General features: G+C 43.8%; 1 protein-coding gene across 1 annotated transcript in view; it reads right to left on the bottom strand.

Annotated features, from left to right (window-relative positions):
• Positions 1–2,140: 2,140 nt before the first annotated feature.
• The window catches only part of LOC131883659 (tyrosine-protein phosphatase 99A-like), a 48,246-nt gene continuing 24,218 nt past the window's right edge, over positions 2,141–26,168 (bottom strand). Inside the window, exons 5-15 of the mRNA XM_059231173.1 lie at positions 22,536–22,711; positions 20,000–20,190; positions 15,415–15,529; positions 13,463–13,720; positions 11,519–11,805; positions 9,023–9,282; positions 6,531–6,841; positions 4,756–4,925; positions 4,331–4,432; positions 3,954–4,120; positions 2,141–2,630 (exon numbers count right to left, since the gene is read on the bottom strand). Coding sequence (XP_059087156.1) covers positions 2,375–2,630; positions 3,954–4,120; positions 4,331–4,432; positions 4,756–4,925; positions 6,531–6,841; positions 9,023–9,282; positions 11,519–11,805; positions 13,463–13,720; positions 15,415–15,529; positions 20,000–20,190; positions 22,536–22,711 — 2,293 coding nt within the window. The 3' untranslated portion in view covers positions 2,141–2,374. The remainder of the gene's footprint in view (positions 2,631–3,953; positions 4,121–4,330; positions 4,433–4,755; positions 4,926–6,530; positions 6,842–9,022; positions 9,283–11,518; positions 11,806–13,462; positions 13,721–15,414; positions 15,530–19,999; positions 20,191–22,535; positions 22,712–26,168) is intronic.

Genomic DNA, 26,168 nt, shown 5'->3' with positions numbered 1-26,168 from the left:
GGTCTTGAGTAAAACCGAGCCAGACCAGACAACCAACCGAATAGTCAACAAACCAACAACCCCTCTTATTCCGACCAAAGCTTTAACGCAACGACCGGACGCAAGATTTGAACTTTTTCAGCCTTGTAAAGATGTTCGTCCGTCATGTCTTTGTTTGGGAGATATTCAGGTCGTCCATTGGGGATTTCTGCCCCGTAAGACAGAGGTTTATAACATTGGCATTGAATGGAAAAGCTATCAGGGGCGTGGCGTTCGAGACAGGGGGGCGTGGATGCAATCGCCAGTCAACAACGTGCAACACGTCAGTGACAGTGTGCCATTCATTAGACGCATGTTCAGCGTGGAATTAAGTTTTACAAGGGGATGGTTTTAGTAGTCGCGCCGGTGGTGACGGTGGCGGTGTCTTTACACTCTTTGTGTTTACTTTTCCCCCTTTTCATTAAGGAACGTGGCTCCTCGTGTTCCTAATTTTCTGGACCATTAAACTCCTCCTGAAAAATCTTGTTCAAATTCGTTGAGCCTCGGTTTGGTTCTCAATGTTCAGCGTGGAATTAAGTTTTACAAGGGGATGGTTTTAGTAGTCGCGCCGGTGGTGACGGTGGCGGTGTCTTTACACTCTTTGTGTGTACTTTTCCCCCTTTTCATTAAGGAACGTGGCTCCTCGTGTTCCTAATTTTCTGGACCATTAAACTCCTCCTGAAAAATCTTGTTCAAATTCGTTGAGCCTCGGTTTGGTTCTCAAAGTTCCGCGGTGATGGCCGTTCATGTTTTGTGTTCAAAATCTTGGAACACAAATCCCATAAAATCGGGCGGAAGGTGATCTGAGCAATCTGTTGTTCCCTTTAATCTTGTCGTTTCGAGAACCAAAAAGGGAACAAAGATCCCCCATTGACGAAGGAACGTCACATTGTCATCATAAGCTGGATCCATTCAGATGACTCATAGGAACAGAATCCTTTTGGAGTCAGAGGCCCCTTTAATACTGTCGAAGGCTCAAAATCATTCGTTCTTCAACGCTTGGCACTTGAACTGGATTGACTGGCCGGTTCAATTCCATGGCCAATCCATTGTCTTTATGCGCCAACCTTGCTTGCATTGGCCAAAGCTCACTCATTCTTCGCACTCTTGTCGGAGAGAGAGTGCCATGATGAAAAATGGGATTGTTCTTTCTCTTAAAGAAAAACCTGAACCATTACTCAAAGCTAATCCTCGCTAAAGCTCCATCTTGAGCTGAGGCGTCTAGACTTTTGTCAGAGAATGGTCAGAGTAACCAAGGTCCCTCCGTTTCTCAAGTTCCCAGCGAATTGGGTATCATTACTTCTATTAACTCTGGCATAAGAAGGTCTTGGCCTCGATCTGAATGTGTTATGTATTGAAGGAGGGAGCTGGGAATGATAGAGCCATGCCCAACAATTGTTTCCAAACAAGTTTTAATGTCTCTCTTTCTCGACGTGGAAGAGCGATTCGAGGCTTTAGTCCTGAGCCAAATTCTTCTCACGTTCTCATCCTCCATCAAAAACAAGGGAAAAAACCACCCACCTCGCAACACCAAGCTATCTCCTTCGTTCCAAATTGCCTCCATGGAACACAAAAGCAACGAAAGTCGACCAACGTGCCACCAATTGATTTAAAATTGAAACCAGTCCAACACCAAAATGAGAACCCTTTTTCTTCCTGCTTGTGGTTGTGTGTGTTTCCAACTATGGGTCTGTTTATTGGCTCCACAAAGTGAGAGTTCCCCTCATTTTTCAAGTCGACAACCATCTCCCCCTTTGCCTTCTCTCTGGGCCTTTTCAACCAAGCATATCTAAAAGTGTAACCAATGATTTTTGAATGTTTCAACCCAAAAGCTGTCGATGAGACCTCGATATCAAATCTTGAATAAACACCATAATTGAACGTTGAGCCCAAAACCAGTAGTGTTCATTACAGGCGTAAATTTACTGAAAGACCCCTCTCATCTACTCTGACAGTCTGGGAAACGGGCTTAAAATCCTCTCAATTTCAACTCAGGGAAAGTCATTCTCGAGTCTTATCGCGTGAAAAAAAGAAATGTGCCCCATTAACTTCGTTCCCGAAGACAAGCCCACTACCCCGTTTTGAGTCACGGAGAAATAAGGCCACCCAAAGTCGAGCCACGTGAGAGTACACGAAAACAAATGTATTTGCTAAAAATCCTGTCTTGGGCGACAATGGAACAACATAACGTCTGCACCGAGCACCACTAAAGCCCTCTTGGGTCTGGAAAACAACTTCAATTTTCTTTCCAACAATAAGACTTATTACGACACTGAGATGAGAACGATTTTCGTTTGGTTCCTCATTGGAACCCGGTTTGGGGGGAGCAGAATTCAAGTTCGAGCGTTCATTTCCACTACTGAGGCATTGAGAGGGATCCATTGGAATTCATGCTCGCATTGGCTTGCAGTATGGAATGCAACTGGCCGTACTCCACGGCTTCGGCCAACACATCGTGAACGTAGATGAATTGGTCCACCGATGAGAGGGCCACGTCATTGACGGACGATAAATGCCTCGAGTAACAGGGGATATTGACCTCTCCCCGAGCCTGGATCTGGTCCAACATGGTGTGCAATTTGGCGTATACGAGACATGAGTCCAAGCCATTTCTGAAATGGGAAAACGCAGGAAGCCATTAATTTTGGATTGTACTAGGACTTCTGTGTGTGGATGTGTGCGTGAGAGAGAGAGAGCTGATACCGGAATCAGAATCATTCATTGTTAGCACTTGACCTTTGTCTTTGTTCGATTGAGAGTGTGTTGATATGGAGCGATTGTTTTGCCGGATTTTGGCACTCGACTCCTCTTGAAAGCTCCCCATGAAATTTCCAGGGGAATTCCCGGGACACAATGATACACCCAAGACAAGTCATTTAATCGTCTCAAAGGGGTGTATGCAAATATTTCTCCGCTTCTATCAATTCTGACTGCTTTCGACCTGCCCGCTCCTCCCCTTCCATTTTCCATTTTCCTGTTGAAAACCTGTTCCATTTGCTTTTAACTTGGGCACTCTGACTCTTCAACGCTTGATGGATGACTTTCCATCCCCTTCCATATCAACAGCCAGGCCAAGAGATTGGTTGTCTGGTTCGTTCCCTGGCCCCATAAATGGCAGACGCAGATCCGCAATTCATTCCACCAAAGTTCCCTACGCACTTTTCCCGTTCCCGTTTCCTCTTGAACTTGTGGAACTAGAACAGAACACTGCGGTCAGGTTCGTTTTGTCATTTGGAACGAGCGAAAGCGAGCGCTTCCGTTCGTCAAATTGTGGTCAAAGAATGATTCGTCAAGTAGTGGTACCGCTACTGTAGAGTGGGCAGGCATGATATGACATGTCATTACTGGCGCATTCCCCTGAAAACGGCCTGCCGGGACAGCGATCGCTGACAATGAGGCTGATGATGGCAACAATGATGATGTCACTGATGACTTTCTGCTCTTCCACCCTCCCTCCCCAAACCCGTCTCCTTGTAGCCGTTCTGAGAGTGGAAGTTGCTCATACATTAGGCTCGCCCCAACTTGAAAGATCATTAATAATCTGGCAATATGAAACATCGTCGCACTCATCAAACGAATAGCCCACCAACAACCTAATATGAACTAAGAGGGAGAAGATTGGAATGGGGGATCGGGAGAAGCTACTACTCACTACGTACATACAAAGGGGGGGGGGGTGAAGATGACAATCATACATTGAGGGGGAGGAGAGACACATGAAAGCCAGGCCCTAAGGTGCATACGCACGAGTATATGAGGAAAACCCAAGTGCGGCGGCGAAATAGAGCGTAAAAGGTGCCTTGAATGTCAATGAGATTAGTGGTTGATGGAAAAAGACGACATTCCTTGACTTTGCATCCGCTTTTCACTCACTGCACTCTCCCAATCAAGTTATGGTCCCTAATTAGGAGGCTTGTGAGAAATGGCGTTGTTACCTGCTTTGGACGAGGATTTTCCCACCGCTCGTGCGGTTGACAGCGAAGGCTGCCTTGGTAAAGTTGAGGAAATCGGATCCGTGGGGTAATCCGATTTCAGGGTAGCGGCCAAAAATCAGTTGAGTGATGTAGCGCTCGGGTGCCTTGCGAAATTTCCGATGACTCAACTGAAATACAGGACAAGAAAGGGGATGATGATTTTGATGACCCAAGCGCCTCACTTCCTTTAGTTTCCTCGGCCCAAAACAATAAAAAAAAATCAAGGCTCTGCGTCGAAACGAGGAATTTAAGGATTGAAGGCTGGGCCGGAAAATTAGGAATCCTCAGGAAATGTTAGACTGGCAAAGCCTTCCTTCCATTCGTACGTACGTACGTACCTTCATGGTTCTAATGGTGTAGTCTGGCAAGATATCCTCGGTCTGAAGTGTGACAATTATGTCTCCAAATCTCTTGGAGTCTGACAGCGTGCTCAGATCATCCTGGAGGAAGAGCCAGACAGAAAAAATGAGAGTCGCTTCGTCACCACCCAAAATGAGCTCCTTAGATGAAATATGCTAGATAAGGAACGGCTCGTGTCCAATTTACACGAAATGGCATACGAATTAGTTACCCAACACCCTGCATGAACACGAACGTAGCTTGACCTCATATCTCATTGAGATCTCGTTGCAGGACTCGTTTTCAAGGCGGAAGTACATCCGCCTTAGTGTGAGCTTGTTTGTTCCATCTTTACTCCATTATCTGCTGATCCCTCTCGCTTACTTATGAACACCACTAAAAAAACTGCCCACTGCTCACTCACCTTGGCCACCGAGGTCAGAAGCGTGACAATCATCCCAACATGTTGTTCCCAAATAAGTCTGATCCATGTGGACTCACTCGCCAAAGGAGCCTCGCCCAACAAGCAAATAAAGTTGAATGGAACCAACCATCCGTCCAAAAATATGGGACATGTGCTATGTGAGCCACAATCTAAAGAAAAAGAGAGAAAGAGAGATAGAGAACGTAATTCCTGGTTAAGCGACATCCACCCGTCCTCGCAGACTCAAAAAAAACACTGGGAAAAAGATAATTTCCCATCTCTCTAACCTACCACGACGTACAATGTGACAAAATGACGCTCTGGAGCAAATTTGTGATTGACTGCGATTGCACTTCTTTTTTCTATTTCAATGACTGACTCTACACGCACCGATCCAAGATCATTGACATTTTCTCAGTGAATTTCCCACATTTTGCGAACGTCCACTGAAGCAACGAAGATGTTCCCATTTTATTGTGATGATGACATCCCTTACTAGCTAAGGCTGAGAATGTATGAAATGGTAGACCGCAAGACATGAACATGTTTTAACTACTATTTGAGGGGGATCCTCATCTCCTTTCATTTGCGGGTCCAACTCTGTTCCAAGGTTCTTGAAACTATTTCCTTCGAAAATTGAAAAGTCAGAGACACTTTTGGAAGACTTGGGAGCCTTGAAACGACTCAGCCCTGACATGAAAAGAATGAATGACTTGCCCAGTAAATGCATCTGGCATGATGTATGGAACAACGGCGAATAATGTTAAAGTACTCTCGTAAAAAATGCGATCCAAGCGACAACTTGAGGTCCCTTCCTTCGGGACAAAAGTTAAGAACAACAACAACCACCACCACCCTAGGTTTCTACAGTCCATGCTACCAATATGACGTCCTTGTCCGAGCCTATGGTCTTGGCAACCTCTCCAAAATGTACAAAGCATCGCGAGAAATTGTTAAATGAGCCGTTTCATGAGGAGAACCTGCTTGTTCCATCGTCTTTGAAAAGCAGGGACTGGATAGAAAGGGTCAGACGTCTGTCGATCTACGAAGAAAGAGAAAAAGCGAGCCTCGGGTGTCAAGGAGCCTTTATCTCGACCTTCAAGATCAATCTGAGATCTAGGAGAGAGAAATTGAACGTGACATCCCAACAGGATCCTGTCTGACTTGCATGGCTTTTCTATTTATTTGCTTGTGGCCCGTTTATTGCTATCACTTTAGGAGCTATGAAAATACAATGGATATGGTCTAGGTATCTTGAAAAGGAATTTCCAACCTAGTGTAAAGTCTTAAGGGAGAGCAATGCCGTCATTGACTAACGAGTCATTCCAAAATCACCATGCTTGGTCGGCTTCATGGGTTCGATCCCAGGCCTCGCCTAACCAACATCAAATAGACACAGCGCTCAACGTGGTATCACTGACATCCGAAGGAACCCAAATTCATAGACCTAAGAACATAAACAATTGTGGCAATTAACAAACTCCCTAGAGGGATGTTTCTTAAAAATGAAAAGCCTTTCTCAAAACTAACCATCGCATATGGAAAATAAACCAATGAAGGGCATAACTCGTGCTCATCTAACCCATCCATTTATATCAAATGCGTATCTTAAACTTGATTGATAACAATACCATTATGATTATCATGTAGATGATCACATAGACACAAGTGCGTGGCAACAATTAAAAACACTATTATCAAACAATTCGGCAACTGTACGTAAGTTTTTCTTTTCCCTCGAGCCATTATTCTATCACAGTACAATTTGGTCGTACCTGGTCTTCCATTGAGAATGTCCGGATACGTGTTAGCTGCGTGAACGTTGCCAATGAGACTTCCAGCGTCATTGGCGTGTCTCAAGAGTCGAGCAGAATGGATTGATTCGAAATCCTTGTGGAACGCCATGTTATCGCAAGCGTGCAATCCAGACACGTGTTTGGGCAGCAGACTGATGGGAATGTCCGACTCATGGTCACTGATCCAACCCTGGGGTCCGCCGTTGATGGGTGGTGAGCCCGGCCCGCCACGCCCCGCGGCCATATACTTTGGAGTTAGCGCCAAAAACTCATACCTTGGCTTGTGGCGTCTGAAAATGCGAAAAAAATGGAATGGAACAAGAACAGACCTTTGAGCTTTTGGTTCCCGTGCATTGGCTGCCTTGCTCACAAATGAAATTACAGTTGAAGCTAGTTAGTCCTCGGGCACGGTTCTTCACCGAAAAAAAGTTCGAGCCTTTAAATTGTTTACACGCATCAGTAACCAAAGCAAAAAGGCCAAGGGAGCAATTGGAACACATTAAAGCTCTACAATTTTCTCTGGCATAGCCCTTCAATTTTTTTTGCTGTGTTTCAGAACGAAAGAAGCGAGAGCCTTCGTCAGCTGAGAGTCCGGATGTTTTTACTTGTATGTAATTGAATGCCATTGACATAAGCTCTTCTCACCCTAAAGGAGATCTTTCGCCAACATCAGAAATGACGGGGAATTCTTTTGTGAAGCAATTCAATTTCGTCCCCAGCCTCGTTTTGTTCTTGCCCAAAATTCCCTTCGGCCTTTTTATGTCTCTTCCGCTCTTTTTGCTCAACCAAAAGGACAGCTAGATCAACATTTGCTATTGCAAAGACCTGAAAACCGTACCCAAGTTCAGTTCTGGCAAATGTTGAGGAAAGGAACAAGAAAGAGCCAAAGCTGTATTCTTCTACACTTGTAGTGTGTGTACTAATACGTTCTTGTTTTGCCCTGAACCAATCATCATTATTTGTTGTTGGCATTCAATTTTCAATTTGGAGTGTGCCAAATCCGGTTGTTGACAGTTTGAAAAAAATAAATAACATTCTTTAAATATTCGCATCAAATCCAGAACAGAAAGAAGGCTCGTCTGAAATCCTTTTTCATTCTCGTTCTCCACAGTGTCAAGTCAAAGAATTGAGAACGAAGAAACGAACCAGTGAGCTTTTGTTGTAGCACTTGCTGTTGCTCTCTTGTCGGCTCACTTGCTTGTTTTTACTCGAAATGATGATCTACCCCCGGGCCTTACCTACTTGCTCTTCACTACCAGTTGAAAGGCCCTTTTTCAAAGCCTGCAAAAAATAACTGGAGTTTGGAACTGGGGAAACGAAAGTTGCAAGCGTTTGGTTCACTCATAGGTAAGTACGACCTACTACATAGGCCACACACGCACACACACACACATAGACAGAGAGACTAAGAGAGAGACTGAGAGAGCAAAAGGGGGAAATGTTTTTACACTCTGGCAAACAAACATTTGTTCTTAGCGTGGAAGAACAGGCTAAGTGGCCCTACATGGGCTTCACTGTTGTTCCTCATGGAACTTGGAAGTTCAAAGGAGGGGTTTTGAGGGTGGTCGTTTCAAGTCAAGTGAGTGAGAAAACGCGTCTGGCACGGTGCTCGACAATAAAAACGAAGTGCGAACTGAATTAGATTATCAAATATTTGGAGAGTGGCAAGCGAGCTTGAAAGGCTGAAAGGGCCCTGAGGGACAAGACGAGGCAAGAAGACGAGCAAAGGTCGTCGCCATTTTGGGCTCTTGATTAGTCTGGGAAGACCTGCAATTGTTTCTTGAGTTGCTCGACGACTCAATTTAGAATCCATTTTGGGTGTTCAGATTCTAGGCACATCCGAGAAAAGATCAAAACTGGACCAGAATAGAAAAGAACGAAATCTTGATTTAGGGTCGTCTACTGCGTCTGCGTAGTGGACTACTAGATGAGAAGGCCAAGGCTGGCGATCAACCGGGCTTCCTTCAAGGCCATGACAGCAATTCTTCCACTTCCTCAACCCTTCCCGAAGAAGAAGAAGAAGAAGAAGAAGAAGAAAGAGCAGACCAATTGAGAAAAAGAAGGTGGATTTTTGCTTTTGAAAGTGTGAGATTGCTCAAAGTGTTTTCCCCGTCTTCAAAGAAGCTCATCCAAATAGAAATGAAGGGTCCCCTCTTTCACCTCGATCTGCTAACCAACCAAAGCCAAGAAACCAGCCTATCAGTTCCCTCGTCCTCTTTAGCTTACAAGTCAACTCTTTTATACACGCTTTGCCAACGTTTTTTTTCTCTTTGCTAAATGGCACAAGCCAGAAAAAAATGGTTAACGTATTCTCAAGGCCATGATTTGGATTGAATGAATGAATCAAAGCGGTGGAGTAGTCAAGTCAAACTGGAATGTGGGCTCTAACTGTCAATAGTCACGGCAAGAGATAAAAGAAAAACGGTGCAAAGGGTTAGTTCTCTGACCTTCAAGGTCACTCAGGCACTTACCTGCAAATCAGCATGACCAAGGCCAACAAGACCAAGCTGGTCGCCGTACATATGATTCCGGCCACAATCCCTGCATTGAATTCGAGTACATCGTGGACTTTGGAAAATGCCTGATGAGGATCACACTCACGGCCCACAAAGATCCTTCTGGCGTGGGACGTGGGCCCTTGGTACAATTTCCCTGGATGAATAAAACTTTCGACAAAGGCCACGATGCGAAGGTCGTAAATCGATTCCGTGGTCAGATTCGAGAGAAATGCCTGCAGGATAAGAAAAGAACGTGGAAATGAAAGAAGAGGCAAAATGGCAAAGGAACAACACGCCACTATTATTCGATCCAAGCTATAAAGCTCCGGAGGCAAGGCCTAGATCTACGTAGTCTTTGTAGTACATTGTGCAGTGAACACGCACATACTACGGTACAAGCGGGGAAAATCTATCCCAAGGCTATGAAGTGAAGAATACAAATAGGATTGATCAGACTTGGTGGCAGGTCAATGCAGTAATATGCCGACAGAGATTCAAGGCCGTATGGAAATTACAAGTGGTCTCACTTCTTGGCTTTACATCTTCAATCACAAAATTCGATATTGGAACGGAGGAAAAGTCTGCTCAAAATATGCTTTTCACACTTTGTATTCATCAAATTCGGTCTCCCAAATTTTAGCCGTCTACACATCAACCTGCATGTTGACAATACTTGGTGCTTATCTTTGTGCTTGACCAAAATATTAAAGCCTATAATTTTCCTAATTTCCTGGAGAAACTACTAAGTAGTACAATTGTGAGGCTATGACTTTCCTCCTTCTTTCCTTGCACTCCAATAACCAATTTGAAAAGCTTAACTTAATGTGGAATCGAAATCGATGATTGTCCGAAGACCTGAGATTTCAGATGTCAAGTACTTCCTCGTAAAGAAGAAGGATGAATCAATGAGAAACTTTCAATCAAATTCGAATTCCCAGGATGTTAATGCAATTCTTGCCAAACAGGTTCTGTGTTCTCAGGATAATTGTATCGCCTTCCAGAGAGAATCATTGATCTCGACGAATCCTAAAGGGGTTGTGATGCATTCGATTTGAAGGTTCCAGGATTGTTGGCCATATTTTCCCAATGGCACCACCATCGAAACTTTGCGGATTCGTACACTGTAAGTACAGCATGTCCCGACAACATGGTCATACTGAACTTGAACATTCTGAAAGCGAAAGCTTAGTAGTTGGGCCTGGTCGAAATAATGACGCATAATGCTGTGTTTTCATTAGCAGTCCCGTATCCTGTTGGCTGGGTTGGATTTGTGGATTCCTTCACCAACTGAGGGAGGCTCTCGAAGTTGGAGCACTTGGTAGGACCAAGTTCCAAGTTGGTCGGATCAAGCCGAGCGGCAAACACTTCCTGAAGCGTATTCCATTTTCTCATCAAATGAGTCGCGTTTTGTCCTCAAGTTCTGCTCTTCAGGGTGGAGAAGAGTGGAACAGGTCCAGTCTGATCCAGCGGAAACGGCTTCAGCTCTCTGTTAGTTTTACTCGTATCTTTACTCCACAGCATGAAGAAGAAACGGATCGAGAGTACTTTGAATGGAGCCTTCGTAGGGAACAGAAACTCTCCGAAACTACTTGGTCTTATTAATTATAAATTCAAAAAGCATCAAAGTTCTCCTTTCAGATACTTGAAACCCTGAACCACCAAATACCACTGCCAAACGCGAGCCCAAGCTTTCCATATACTGTATATAGCAATAAGTACCACACTACCTTAGACGGGGAAAACACAACACTCGACATTTCTCGATACTTGGTATTGGCTTTGGCGTTGCCTCGCGAACTAAACTTTGAATGAACAAATACACAAAGAACCAACTGCCAATGAGGTGTTTTCCCTCGCCAATATCCTCCATGTCACAGCAAAATCTAAAACTTTGTTCCACACAATATGCTCCCCTTTTTATTTACTATTTCCGTCGAATCACGAAGAGCCACCGACCAATCATATTCAATTACGTATCTACGTCTAAAACTGCAATTTCGTTGGCTATCACTTATTAGCTGTCATCATTTTGGCAGAATGTAAACCGGGTTCTACTTGTGGTGGTCTAAATAGTTGAGGTGGCTCCTGAGGTCGCTTGGGTGAGTTCTTTACCACTCACTTGACTGGTCATAATCTCCCCTTCCTTTCTCTCGACCGACCTTTTACTCGAGTCTCTTGCTCTCCCTCGACAGTCTTTTATTCCTCTACCCTCCGGCAATTGAGGAGGTAATTAATCTATGCTAATGAACTAATTAAATCCCATGTTTTCTTAGCTTCACCACACCACCAAACCACGGCACTCCCCTTCCATTAGAAAAGATGTTCGGAATCCCTCGAAATCCCCTCAGACTCCCAATTAAACTGGGGTGAACCCAAAAGGGAATTTTACGTATTCATCGCCTCCATCCATGGTGGGACGCCTAATTCTCGAAAGCCTTTCTTCCCCGCAATCTTAAGGTCGAAACTCACCACGTTCTTGAGGGTATCGTTCACGATTTCCACGTGAATCTCTTCAGTGCGCATTTGATCCCGTCGGTCTCGATGATTGAGCAGGATCTTGTAATATTTGATGGCCGAGTCTTGATCTGGCCTTCGCCATTCGATCTGAAGCTCATCAGTGCCATAGCAAGTGATATTGGTGATGATTGGAGCTCCTGGCGGTGATGTGTCCGTCATGAGAATCAGAGCATCTGAGGCTGGACCTTCACGCTTCTTGGTGAACGCTCGGAGAACAATTTTGTACTTGGTATATGGACCTGGAAATGTTGAATGTTGAACAATAAGTGGAGACGGGATAAGTTTGGTTATGAATCTTTCAGGACACAAAGTGAAGGCTTTGCGAGGAAAAGGACTCTGGCGGAGTTAAATGTCAGAATTCAAGGCATAATGATATATTTTCAAAGATTTTTTTTCGATGATTTTCGAAGCTCATCGTTCTGAACCACGTATGACTTAGGTTAGGGTAGATTTAGGTCTGAATCTCACAAATTTTTTCTGAGGGTTTTTGTTTGGTGTATTCAGTCACCTCAATCCATGGTATCAATATGTTCGTTTTCCTTTGACAATCGTCGCGACTATCTATCATAAAGCTTGGCCAGAGTGGGTACAAAAATTTATGCTCTAATAGTTTTCCAATACTGTCCATTACTTCTTTTCTTCCTTCTTTTTCTCCCTCTTTCCCTATGTATCTGTCTGCTCTGTTGTTAATGCCTTGATAAAGAGAGGAAAAACACAGAACGTGAAGGCCGAACATTGGACCACTGACTGGCATACTGTTAAAGCCCATGGCTTGGGATTTATAACTTCTTCAGGCAAAGAGAGGCCAGGTTCGATTCGTGGAAGAAAAATAAACTTTTCCTTCGTCTTCGTGTCTGGTGTGATGGCTCTCGCATTTTGATCAAGACTCCTTAAATGGATGTGACGAGTTGGGAGAGGTAAAAACACTGACAGAAGATTGGGCAAAAAAATACCGAAGGAATCAAAGTTGGGGGAGAAGGCTCGCTCCTGCTCTCGAGTGGTCTTAAGCAGTTTTTCCTGACGAAGTTATGAATTCCTCGCTTAACCAAGGTCAAATGATAAACACTTCTTGGAATCCTGGTTGGATATGATGACATATTTTCAGAGAGCACACTGAAGTTATGGACATGAGGAATGATATTGGGAAAATCAGTCATCCTTCCAACCGGAACCAGTTGTGTTAACAGTTCCCAGAATTTGGAACTTTGCCGAGTTGCCGGTTTTTGAAAGGACGCAAGGAAGGCAACGGGTTGGTTGGTGCCTCGATGAACAGGTTTGAGAATGGTAGCAAACTTTTTTCGATTGTCACAAACTTTTGCAATTTTGTCTCAAGCATTTGAGATCAGTTTTGGGGGCTTAGAGAGTGCAGATCCATTTAACTGGGAGGGATGTCTAGATGAAGCCATTTCTCGTTTTGCCACCCCAATTGTTCCCCCTCATTGAACGACCCAAGCTGAATCTAGACGTTCAAATCAAAAGTTACCCCAACCATTGCACACCCACACCCATCCCTTCACTCATGTACGTACCTACATCCGTACTGTATGCCGTGTTTCTAGTTTAGGGCATGGCACATTACATCTGAAGCGCTCTGTTTTCCACGCAGGACGCCCTCGTCATGGAAAATATACTTTGAAATTTGAAATTCCGAACGTGGAACAACTTGATTCGTTCCCTTTTTTGCCCCCAAGAAACTTTCAAGCCGGCAGCAAATTGCATATTGAACGACAAATAAATTTGGACCTGTTTATTCAAAGACCACCTCGTTGAGCCCACCTTATACGTGTGATTTACAATCGTATGCAAGACGTTGGTTGCATCGTGAGAAACGCTCCTCTATTGTGGGGTACATACAGTACACTCAAAAGAGACCCAGGGAACGCGGGCAATACTCACTGAGTCCGTCGACCAAAGTCTGCGTGGTCGATCCGCTATTAATGGTGAAGGGTTGGATCTTTCGGCACCGCCTGCTGTGGTACGGCTGATACCTGATTTCATACTGAGAGCGAGCCTCTTCACACATCTCCGTGACATAGATCCGGTATCCGAGGAGGTCTGAGCCCAGATTTCTGGCGTTGGAGGGCATTTGCCAAGACAATACGAGACTCTGGGCAGTGACATTACTGAAGCGTGGCCTTTGAGGCTCCAAGGGAACTGAAAGAAAAGTGGGATCACGTCAGGGATTGATATTTCTATTGATGGCGCTACTGCGAATGAACGACCACGGCATTGGTATTCAGTGAGGAATCTCGGAGTTTTGCCCGCTCATTATTGTCTAATTGATTTCCAGACTGGGATTCTCACTTAAGTCTGATAGGTCTCTGCTTTCAGTTGGAACCGTCAGGCACGTTCCAAGCACAAAAAAGCGAAGATGTAAGGGGTTGAGGCGGAAAGGCGAAAAAAGTTTCAGTCTCATCGGAGTGAAAAAAAAAACAAAGCTATCTGGTTGTCCCATGGGGGCCATTTATAATGCTTGAGTAGCAACCAGTAAGAACCTAAGGCGGCGCCGAGGTGTTAGGGTCCCCAAAGTGGAAATATCATGCCCCATTTCAACTTGTTTGCAATCGAGAAGTGGGAATAAAGTTTCGGCATGCCACCCACCATCTTGGCAAGACTGGATGCAAAGTTTGAGCCGAAAAGAGCTGTAGACAAAAGAAATGGGTTCCGTTTTACGCGTGTACCCCGCAAACTCATCTCGTGGGCGAATCTTCTGTGTACATACTCGATTGTGGCACTACATGTTTGAGTTGTGTTACCTCCAGATCTGAGACATCGGAGAGGGAAAAACATCGGGGAAACCTCATGAAAGGTGGAACAGGGTGGGGAGTTAACGGCTGAGAGTCCTCGTGGCATGATTAATCACGTGGAATGGGTCCACATATGCACTCACCCTGTGCCCACGGCAAGTCACCCGATAACAGAAATCTCCTTTCGCGTTGCAGATAACAGCATGAGACGTGGAAAGTTTGGCGCTCTAAGCCCATGGTCCGACCGAAACTAAGATGCTTCAATACGCAGAAATACATTGAACCCGGCCAAGGTTGAAGATTGCTTTTTCTGCAGTCTTTTTTCAACCACAAGAGGAAATTAAATCCTTGGGAAATTCTAAACAGGGTCTTATTTTTCCAATGTATCTTAATATGAATATAGTGTTTGATCGACAAGTGGATGTATCCCTTGAATATTTTGTTGATTTGGATTTGCGCTAACACATAGGTTCACATTTGACTTAATACTACTTGTTTTCGCCTTTTCAAACCATTTTTGGTTCATTCGAGCAATGAATAACTGTCAGGCCATCCATATTGGTTTATCTAACTTCTATTCAAAGAAGTTCGATTTTCACTTTTAGAGTACAAAAGCTCAATAAAAAGTGCAATGCTCAATTGTTTTGCTTGCTTTGGCGGAAAAATGATAGTTAAAGGGCGCTCGTATACACATGCATTGTAGAATACGCTTAAATAGATTTCTCACAAAGTTTTGACTTGATTGAAATGCCATCTCTCGCGCTTACAAGTTCAAATGAACATACGCATTTGGCTGATGTTCTTTAGATGGCCAAGCTCGAAGAAAACCCTTCGTTTTCCTTTTGCAAAGGTCAACGTATGCTTAAAAGCCACACCGAATGGCTCGAAAACGTTGGTCGGGAACTTTTTCAAGAAAAACTGCGTCTGTCCAGACACTCAAAAGAAGAAGAAAAAAACCTCGAAAGGACCCGGAAGTGTCTGTCCAATATTAACAAATCTCACGATTTATTTGTCAACAAACGCCGACGGCTAAGCACTACCAAACTCAGAAGAGCTCTCACTTCGACTATGACAACAAAAGATGACATGAACCCTTCTTACCTCCATCTTCAGTGCGAAGTTCAATGGTTGCGTTGGGTCCGACACCTTTCAGATTTTTCACCGACAAAGATATGACGTAAGTGGTGTGCTTCTGCAGATTTCCGATGGTGTAGTTCTGTGAAATAAAAAAAAGTGATACTTTTTAGGATAAATGGATGGTGTGAAGGTGTGGTCCCAAAAATATGTTTCCTTTTGCCACGTTTACCTGACACTTAATCATAACTAATGTGCTTATTGACACAAAAGGCATCGTCATGGCACTCTCATCTACCAAAAAGTATTCATAAGCTTGCCACTGGGAACATTTACGTAGACCTTGGGTGCTCAAAACTTCTTCAGAATATGTTAAAAACCACTCGCTGGTTTTGCCTGGCAAGTTCAATCGAATAAATTGTAGATGGCATTCATAGATCGCCGGATCAAAAAGTACGAGCGCGAGATTTCAATAATCCCCCTCTTATTCCAAAGTGGAGGATTTCAACCATATACGTGATAGTACATGAAAGTGAAAAAGCCCATTTGGCATGGGAGGCTCGCCGGTGTTCAACCAACCCTTTCATTCTGTGGTCCAGATAAAAACAGATTGAATGAACAAAAAGGATTTAAATTTAATTCGCCTCTTTCATCCCCTTCAAACGGTTCTCCATTCCTCGACTCGTTCCCTCAACCTGTCTGCCTTCATATCATCCCATTTCAAGCTGACCCTAATTCCCATCAATGGACAGGTTCCTCTTGATTTGAGAAATGCGGATCCATCCCCCCTTTTTTGGCAATCGCTTCGCTCCAACATTTGCTTTTTTGAAGCCGAGAGAAGTATTAATGGACTTGTTCCTTTCATCTGCTGAGGCAACAACCATTCACCATCACCACCACCATGGCCACCCACCATTTCAGTCAGGCTGAAGCCATTGAACACGAGAAAGCCGACATACCAACCAACCAACCAACCAACCAACCAAACAGCCAGCCGCCGAGATCTATTCGAAGCTATCTCCTTGCCTTGGTTGACGGAGCCCCTCGTCGTTCCCCAGCTTGATCCAAAACCAAATGCATATTCAAAATCAACGACCGTAAAATGCTCGATTCGGATGAGCCCGCTTGAACTTGGAGACAGGGCGAAACGAGCGAGGAGCTCCACCCTTAACTGTTTTCCAGTGCTTCTTGAACAAATTTTCAAGATGGAGTTGTTTGGAGACTAACCAAGTCAACGACGAGCCTGAACAAAAATGTGAAGATGTTGCATGGGACATTGTTTGAAATTGGCGTCCCGGTTGGCTTGTGTTTTTTTTTCAAACCATGCCTTTGCAACCTCGAGACTTTAGTGGACAAATGATGATAGGGCTTTTTTGGCCATGTTCATTTTATTTGAAGGTATGCATCAAAACAACGAGGTGCATTCAAACCTGAATCTTCAAAGAATCATATGTTCCAATATTCCTTTTGAGCATGTTTCAGATCTCAATGAATTTGTAAGGGTATTGGGCATGTATAGTCATCATTGCTCCTATCTAGTCTACAGTCAGAATTGAGATTAGTTAGTCTCTTTTTCAAAATTGTTGACATAATTAAAAATATAGGGTCTTACAAAATGTAATTTTCCCTTTCTTGCGCGTTGAACAGCGCATTTTGTCTCGTTCAGGTGCGAACAACCAACCTTGAAGATTTATGAAAAGTCAAATATCATATTCATGACACATAAAGCAAAGTCTTCAGATTCCAAGATTGATATGAATTGGAAATCATAAAAAGGCAATCAATAATTCAATATTTTGGGGGGCTAATTTCACCAGACTCACAGTATGTAATAGGGTCTTTAGAAACGTGCTTGATTGCCATTATTGAATTAAGGAACACGAATCACTAATCAACAGCTTGAGCTTTTCTGGTTATTAAATTAACGGTTTTTGGACGTTTTTCAAACATAGAAACTTTTATCCAATACTTTTGGGCAGTTCTAATACTATGGACTATTTAGTTGCTTAACAAGCTGTGGTTTCTTGAGCTCAGTGAAAAGCTTGTTTAACAAAATCATAGCTGTTAAAATTAGTCTCCAAAATTGTGTTTTTTTTTGTACTGCAAAGCTTTTAGACAATTGCCCCACTCAGAGACAGAGAAACAATCTGAAACAAACGCAACACTGCTTGCCCATCAGAATCAGACCCTAGCACCCACCAATAAAAAAAAGCCCACAAACCTTAAAAATATCTTAACTGAAACCATTTGCAAACAATAAGAGCTGGATATCCCAATTGTCGTCTTAAATGAGCGTAAAATCATGAAAACGTAATAGGACAGACGCATGGTATACCATCTCCATGAGCTGTTAGCCGACTGGTTTAATTTTAGAGCTCGTATTTTTATCACAGTCCAGAGTATATGCACGAATGAGAGCATGGAATCGCCACAACGCCATCATGATGATGACAGCAACTCAACTTTGGGCTGAATGCTCCTCGCAGAACAATTAGGAAAAAGGTGCGACCCGAGATTTTTGGTTGATGTGTTCAAGCGACGTTTTCCTCAATTTTTCGAGGGGGAATTCCGTGTCAGAAAAAGCTTTCAAATGGCGACACCCTCATCATCATCAACAACCCATCTCATCTTCAAAAGTATGGCCTTTTGAACAAATCAGAGGATAGAAAAAAGAGCGAAATTGAAAAGAGGGAGGAACGAACGTGAAAGGGGGATTTCACATGTTTGAAGAAAGATTCACTGACGGGAGACTTGCCATTGTTTTCCACGTGTCTTTCTCTTCAGCCCTTGATTGTATTGCTATGCGTTCATTCTAATTGAACATCTCGATGGTCCTTTGAAAGAAGGCAAAGATGCGTAGGTCTCCCCGATTTCCGGAAAGGTCAGGAACTTGAACATGTTTAAATATTGAAAACGTTTAAGGACACGACAGGTCCAAGGAATGAATGGCTCTCTGAATAATTAAATGGCTCCAAAGCGGGGAAGAAAATAAGGACTCGAAGAGGCCAATCCATCGGAACTGACCATTGAGTTTCCAGATCTTTTCCATTCTCAGCCCGAGGGTAGACCATGTTGAATTGTCGATTTCAAAGCGTTCCATTTCCGTTTGTCCAAGCCAAACCCCTCTTGATTGGCTCCCATCAAGGAACTCGCTCTCGCTCGGTCTCGCCCTGGATGTTCCTTGGGCTTGCACTCACTCGTCTCCTCAAGACACTAAGAGTTCAAGTGTGGATCGTCTTGTTTCCTGCTTCTTGAACCCTGACGACTGTCTTCAGTCCGCCGCACTTCCGCTCTTTTCTCAGTCTTCCAATGGAGAGATCGACCACCATCTTCAATTCGATTCTGTCCTCTAGCCTCCAATTTAGTGGCACAGTCCACTGTTGAAATATTTTGATCAAACTTGAGCTGGATTAAGAATTAATTGCCAATGGTTGAAGGCCATCCTACCATCCATTCATCCTTCCATGGTTCCTTACTTCCTCCACAATCAGCCAACTTTGCCGTTCCCAAAGTCAATGAGCTGCTCTCTATTAAGAATGCATTTCGTCAGTGGTCGGACCAAAGTGGGGGTTATCTATCCTGGATTCCCCAAAGGTAATCCGCGAAATGAGAAGAGGAGTCGTCCATATGAATCGAACCCGAGGGAGTCATAAAATTAAGCGCTGACATTCCGAGTCCCGAGAAAGCATCACCTTGTGTTACTGAAGGACTCGGAAATGGTGCGAGGTAGTGGGTGAGCGAAGTGGGACACCCACAAAGGTCCCTTGGCGGAGTGGGTAGCACGCAACTCTTGGAGCGCAACACCGCCGGTATTGACGTGGACCGTATGACAATCGTGGAGCATTGCCTCGGAGCAGTCCCAGCTCGTTTCGCTTTTTTTGCCTTTTTGCCCGTCAAAGATCGCTAACTTGATTTTGAAGCCATTTTGTATGGGGGCGTCAAAGCAACGGGGCATGGCCGATCGATGATTTAATCAAGAAACACTCATGGCGTGTGCATTTTTCCCCACGTTAATTGCTATTTGGTGATGAGAACTGTCAAGGGTAGAAATTTGTTTTGCTCCTTTTATTTCAGGAAACGAGTGTTTGTGACAATGATCCAACAATGACAAGTTTCTTTAAATGTCTTTCAGGTGACACAAGACACTCCAAGTATCCGTCTTGGAACATGAGGCTATTATTTACCAAAAAAGAGAGGTCCAAGTGACAGCAATGAAAAGTGGACTCTTTTGTTTTTGTTTTGAACGGGAGATTCCCAGAACGCAAAACAGCAGAGCTTAAACTTAGCTCAAGAGCAACCTTCAACACCTGAGAGGAGCTGAGGGAACAGCGAAGAAGAAAGGAGTCCATCGTTTCCTCGATTTCTCTAGGGCCCATTAACTAAAGGTTGCACTTAGTCCCTAGCTATTTCGCGGTCCAGCCTTTGGGTATAACGGTACCGTATACTCGATTTCCTGCCAACAAAGACACAACCTCATTCGTTCCTAATGAGAGACCATTCTGGGAATGAAGCGTCCAACCGCTGGAACTCGTTCCAAAATAAGGAACACCATGAGCCAAGGTCCGCACGGTTGGCGGGGTTTTCACAACAAATGGATCCTCTTAACACTCACCTGAATTCTCAAGATGTCTTCGTTGATCGTCAATTTGGTAGATCGCCGCTCATTCTTGGGCCGATAGGTCATCTCATAGCCCAAGAACTCCCCGTTCAACGTCTGTTTGGGTGGGGGTTGCCACACGATGCTCAAGCTAGTCGAGCTTGTGCTAATTTTGTCCCGCAAGAAAGTGGGTGATCCACTTGGTTCTGAAAAGGTAATAACATGAATATGAGCCATTCGATAATGCTCTAAAATTGTAGATAGCTTGAAATTTTTCGAGAAATTGGGCAAGATTGGTCCAGACTTCAACCCACGAATAATTGAGGAGCACGTTGAAAATGATTAGAGGTGTTCACTGTGTGGTTGGCTTCCCAAAGGCTGACACCAAAATTGCAGTTAAGGTCGAGATTTCAAGGGGTCAATTGGAGAACGGGCGGCTTTGCTGCGGTTCCTGATTTGAATATGCAATTTGTTTGTGTGCTTCCTTGCCATTTTGGTCGAAATCCAATAATGGCCTGTGTGCCTTTCGATGTTGGTTGTTTTGTGGCCAAATTGGCAATCAAACCCCGTGATCAAAATCGAGTTTCTTCTCTGGTTCTCTCTCACTTTTGCTCTCTTATGCTCCTAGGAGGACACACCACCAATATTGACTCCATTAATGTTGCAAAGGCAATGGCAGTCTTTGTTCTCCTTCTTTTTCCGGTCAATGGAACTGCCAGAAAAGGACTATTAGGCCTTGGAAAGGTGTCACCAATTTCCTCAAGAAGGGCCACCTTGACTCAAGAATTCCCATCAAAATATGGAACAACTTCAAGATCCGAGATTTTGAGCTTCTCGTGAGTAGGAGCTTTTTTATCGGCAAAGGACTCGCGAAAACATGTCTTATTTTGTCAATAACCAAATTGCCTAGTTGTCTCCGACTTATGAAAATAAACGGTCGCTTTTCGCTGAGCAACCTTAAGTAGGGTCGTTTGTATGCGAATTGGACCACTCTCGACCCTCGTTGTGCTCGTCGTGCTCGTCGTTGTCCTAGTAATAGTACTAGTAGTAGTACGTACGTACAAACAATCCTGGTGAAGGTCTCCTTGCCTTGAAAGCTTTACTGCTCGTTGGTGTAGCATGAATTGGATGTGTTTTTCTCAGGGATCTTTTCGCTACTCTTCTGTTGAATGGCACCGAGCAAGGGAGCAAGGATCCGCCAGACATATTTCACCATCACCAACGAGGCTTCCCAAAGTCTTAGTATTAACCCCTTTTCAAGGGAGAACACATATTCATCTCCGCTCCAATCTTTGGAACCATTCTGGTTTCGAGTTTCTAGGTGTTCCATCGCAGAGGAAAATGTGGGTCGTCATCGTTGGAGGAGACGGCAGAGTGAATCCCCGGAATTGGAATTGTTTGCTCTCAATCATTTTAAACTGACAAATATGCTAATTCAGCACAAATACACCATCTCTCAAAATGGGACCGGCTCCAGCCACTCGATCGAAAGAATTGTGAAAATTGGACCAAAATCGGTGATTCAAAATGAACCACCGAGTTTCCATTTTGGCGCTCAAAACGCTTGAAATGAAATGCTCTCCAAACGACTTTCCTTGACAGTAATTACACCTCGTACATACGAAGATGCTTGTCATCTTCAAGGAGAGGCATATTTAATGTGTGATGCCTTTGCAGCCAAAACCAACCCCTCCAACTTTCAGAACCCACTTTCACATGCACTTCATTTTGCATAATAGGAGCAACAGTATACCGACACTCCTGCTACTAAAATGTACTGTGGTTAATTTCGTGCTCAAGGTGCCAGGATGACAAGGACCTTGAAGGGAATTTGATCAACTGAGTAGGGCCCTGCGTTTCGGTGAAAATGCAAGTGGTTCAAGCTCCATTAATATCTGCCCGACAAATGGAACATGTGTGCAGGGAACACAAGCCATGCCAGCGACGAATTGACCTCAAAACGCCAGTCATCCATTCAGTTACAGGTTGCATAATGAAGTGGTCACATTTATTGCACAGACCCCTTCCTTCTACAAGAACGCGATTGCCACGGAAGAAAATTCCTGACCTTTTTTGATCCATTCATGTTTGTATATGCAGTTCCAAAACCGGAAATGAAGTTATTTATTCATGGGAAGAAAGGACATTTCCTCTTATTCTTTGTATGTAGTGAGTGTATGTGTACTTGGATGGGAAAGCGGGGGGGGGCTTCTATAATTCACTAGTAGCCCCGGTTAATGATGAAAAGTCATACGCTTCCTTATCATTGTGGCAATAAAGGACATTTCCTCTTATTCTTTGTATGTAGTGAGTGTATGTGTACTTGGATGGGAAAGCGGGGGGGGGCTGCTATAATTCACTAGTAGCCCCGGTTAATGATGAAAAGTCATACGCTTCCTTATCATTGTGGCAATAGTACATTTAAATGATTAAAAAAGTTGGTACGCCAATCAATACTGCACTCAGGGTTTGGATCTAGTCCGCAGACCAATGAACATTCTCGTCATTCAGGGAGCTCTGAAATAAAGGCGATTGTCATTTGATATCTTACTTTCTCGGTGTGTCATGGTTGGGTAGCTCTCTTTGCTGGGTTTGGAGTAGCCGAGCAGGTTTTTTGCCGACACCCGAAACATGTAGGTGGTGAAGGGCTGAAGGTCCTTGATATGGAATCGAGTAAGATTGGAACTTGTCTCCACAGTTCGATCCCAAGATCCAGTCTCGCCTTCCCTGAAAAAATTGATGTAAATTCACTGACTATGACGTTGGTTGGAATCCACATTTCAAGTCGATGGATAATTGAGAATAAAAAAAACCAAAGAGTTTTCAACACGTGCTAATGATAGACTTGGTATTGACATTAATTATATCTTACACCAGAAGCTGAAGGACCGTCAACTCAAATTACACGTCAGATAATTTGGACTTGGCCTCGACAACCATGATGAGAAGCCCAAGCGGGGTTTAATGCGCATGATTATAAGAAACTGATTGGTCTGTCATGATCGCCTGCGAGCTTCTTTTTTTTAAGAATAGCGATTCCGTGGGGAATCGAATTTTGGACTACGGCTAACAACATTCATCTCTGTAGAATACTGAAGAGAGAAAGTCAGCAAGGTCAGAACTCAAAGTCTCTTTTCGCCGGTTTGCCAAAAAAAACCGACTCCACCATTTGTCTGCCAATCTTGGATGGGCGGCGATGCCCAGAAGATGGATGATGATGATAATGATATGGGAACAAACCACTTTTTGTGTTAGAAGTGATTGCGTGTTTTTACTTTAGATTCCAAAAGAGATTGGACAGGGAGAGAAAGAGCAGGCAAGAGATCCCTCTTTGGCACATCATCACCCACTGGTTTCAGCAATTCCAAGTGGTCCAAGTCATTGTTGGTCTCTTTGAGTTAGAGTGCCAAACGGGAAATGGTTACCCAGTTCTAGATGGACCTGGTTTCTTGTACAGTAGTGGTATACTTCATGTGTGGGAACATGGATTCTCAGCATCTGCCATCCATCCTCTGCCAGACATCTTCAATGGTGAAAAGGAATCCAAGCGATAATTCCAAAAAGTGTTTCTTCTTTCATCGCGACTGCAGTAGGATCGAGTTTTCGTGGAAAGTCTCGATTCAAGGATAAAAGTATGTCTTGCCGAGCCTTCAAAAAGGTTTGGCTCATCAGAGATAAAATCTGATGACTCTCAGGGTCTCCAATATCTCTTTCATCATCGTCATCAGCAACAATAACAACATTCACAACCTCAACAACAGTGGGTCCTCTGTTCCGAAAGACTGCTATTCTCGTTAACGAAGAATTTTTCATCTTTTGTTTTGAATCCAAGTCACTTATTCCGTGCTTTGGAGTTAACGAGAATGCATTAATGTAGCTGGGATCTTTTCCTGCTCAAGGTCCTAAGAGTTGTTAATCTAACGGCCTTGGAGACCTTCTGCATGGCACAGTACGTCCTAGTAACGACCCTACAGACCGTTCGTTCCAACAATCCAATTGTAGAGCATCATGGCCACCATCTTGGTAGGATGTGATTGTCATGCCCGAAAGTGACCGGGGAAAAACTGTTCTTTATTGTGTGCTATTTGTATGCATACAACACAATCAATGCCATTCGGAGGCCAAGAAACATGGATTGCTCTTTGCGAGCAATGCAGGAAAGAAATCCAGAACACAATTCAGTGAACGATCTTGGTCCAGAAAAGAACCCACGTCAAGGCGGAACGATCAAACTTAATAAAGATTATTCGCTTTGTCCTTTTAGATTAGACCATAGCTCCAACAAAACTTACTTACATCGCAAGGAAACTGTGAGAAAACACATCAAATTTGGCATGAATGAAATGTATATCTTTCTTATAACTCAACAAATGTCAAGCTTTCTTGGAAGTAAGAAACTAGATTAGCTTCACCACATTACTTTAATGAAATACGTAGGCTGTTCTTGTCACAGTCTTGCTTGATGTTTAGGATTTCATGGAGTGTTTGCCCAGGCTTGGCATATGACTAAATCGCCGACCTTCAACTTTCCAAAGTAAAGGCCAAAACTTAATCGTTGACAGCTCCCCGTCGCTTTTAGTCGTTCCAAATAGCACATAAAACTAATGAAGCGACAGTGTTCTAATCTGCCGACGGGAGCCCATTTCATTATCACCCACGTTGTATTGATAAAAAGTCAACCTGTCAAGTCACTATCATAATTTCTAGTCAAGGTGTTCACTTAAAACCTCGAAAATGAGAGATGGCCAAGAGTTCGATCAGCCCGGGTTTTTCCACCCAAGAACAATCTGTCAAGTTTGTCAAGATGCACTTTGAGCCCTTTAAGCCACAAGGGAGCCCAATAGGAGGGAGCCAAGGAGCCAAGGAGCCAGGAAAAGGAAGATGAACATGGTTTTGCAACATCATATACCATGTAGCGCTCCACCAATGGCAAATCCAACCGTTTGACACGAGTCAAAACGTGCGTGGCAAGTGGTTTTGAAAATCGGTTTACTGTCAAAGCGACGAGGCGATGCCAATTGTTCATATTGAGTGAGCACAAAGTATCATTGCACTTGCCAAGAATATGAGCACTGTCGTAGTGACGTCAAGGTGTTATGAAAATATTTGTGTGCTTTTTTGCCAACTGGTTTAGTTAGGTGCGCACTGTTCGCAAGTGAATGGTTCCATCAAAGCAGAAAAAGCCAAACCACTTATTGCGATTGATGAGGAGAGGAGAGAAGGGGGAGGTTGAATGGATGGATGGATGTACCCTCCTACCCTCACTCGATCCTTGTGCCTTCTTCGACTCGATCTGTCGTCCATCCATTTATTCCATGTTATAACCCCCTTCCATCAAAGAATTTGCCCTGGCTACGAGCATACCGGGTGGCCGCGAACTCGAGCTCGAATTCTAGTGCACATTTCTCCTCTTCATGCATGTACCTAACCATTTCTGTTTTGGAAGAGGAGTGCTTTACGTATATGAACGAAAGATGTCATAATAGACATCTCACTTTTCGGACGTGTATTCACGCCCACCCGGTACAGTAGGTGCAAATACTCTGTATATATACCTACTGCACGTACAGGAGACTGTAGCAGAGTCTTTGGGCAGATTGGTACCCTTTGGAAAGTAGGTTAAGTACTAGGGAGAATCTAAATCTTGGAACCTTGATCACAACAACCCAAATTCGGGACAAAGCTTAAGCTCGATCGGGAATACACGTGAACTTTGGTTATTTGGGGCGGGAGAGAGGTGAGATTCTAGTTAGGCGTTGAATGTTTTTTAAGGAGAGAATGAGAAAAAATAGTAGCGTCAAAACGACGAGAATGTTAGTGAATACTGCTAATGACGCTGCTCAAGTGTGAGCAATAGCCAAAAAGCAAACGATGGCTTCTTTTCTTGGCTGGAGAATGCCTAATCTCTTGGACATTAGGATGATGAAACAACACGCATATCTGCTTTCCAGTTCGAAAAAGGTAAGAAAAAGCATACATATTCCATTGTCAAAAGTCAAGGGGTATGTACCGGCATAGATCGGCTCGTATGAATAATTCACGTCCACTCTCAAAGTTCGATGGCTGATCATCCTAAAGTGGGACGACAATCTCAAAGTGACCTCCTGTAATTGGCTGGCAAGCCAAAATTGGATCAAGTTAAAGTGAGAGAACACGGAAACACCGTCGAAAGAAAGGAACATGG

Source organism: Tigriopus californicus, chromosome 7 (genome assembly GCF_007210705.1).
Source record: "Tigriopus californicus strain San Diego chromosome 7, Tcal_SD_v2.1, whole genome shotgun sequence".
NCBI classification, from domain to species: Eukaryota; Metazoa; Arthropoda; class Copepoda; order Harpacticoida; family Harpacticidae; genus Tigriopus; species Tigriopus californicus.
The sequence above is the reverse complement of the archived record's forward strand: the minus strand, read 5'-3'. Positions and strand labels throughout refer to the sequence as shown.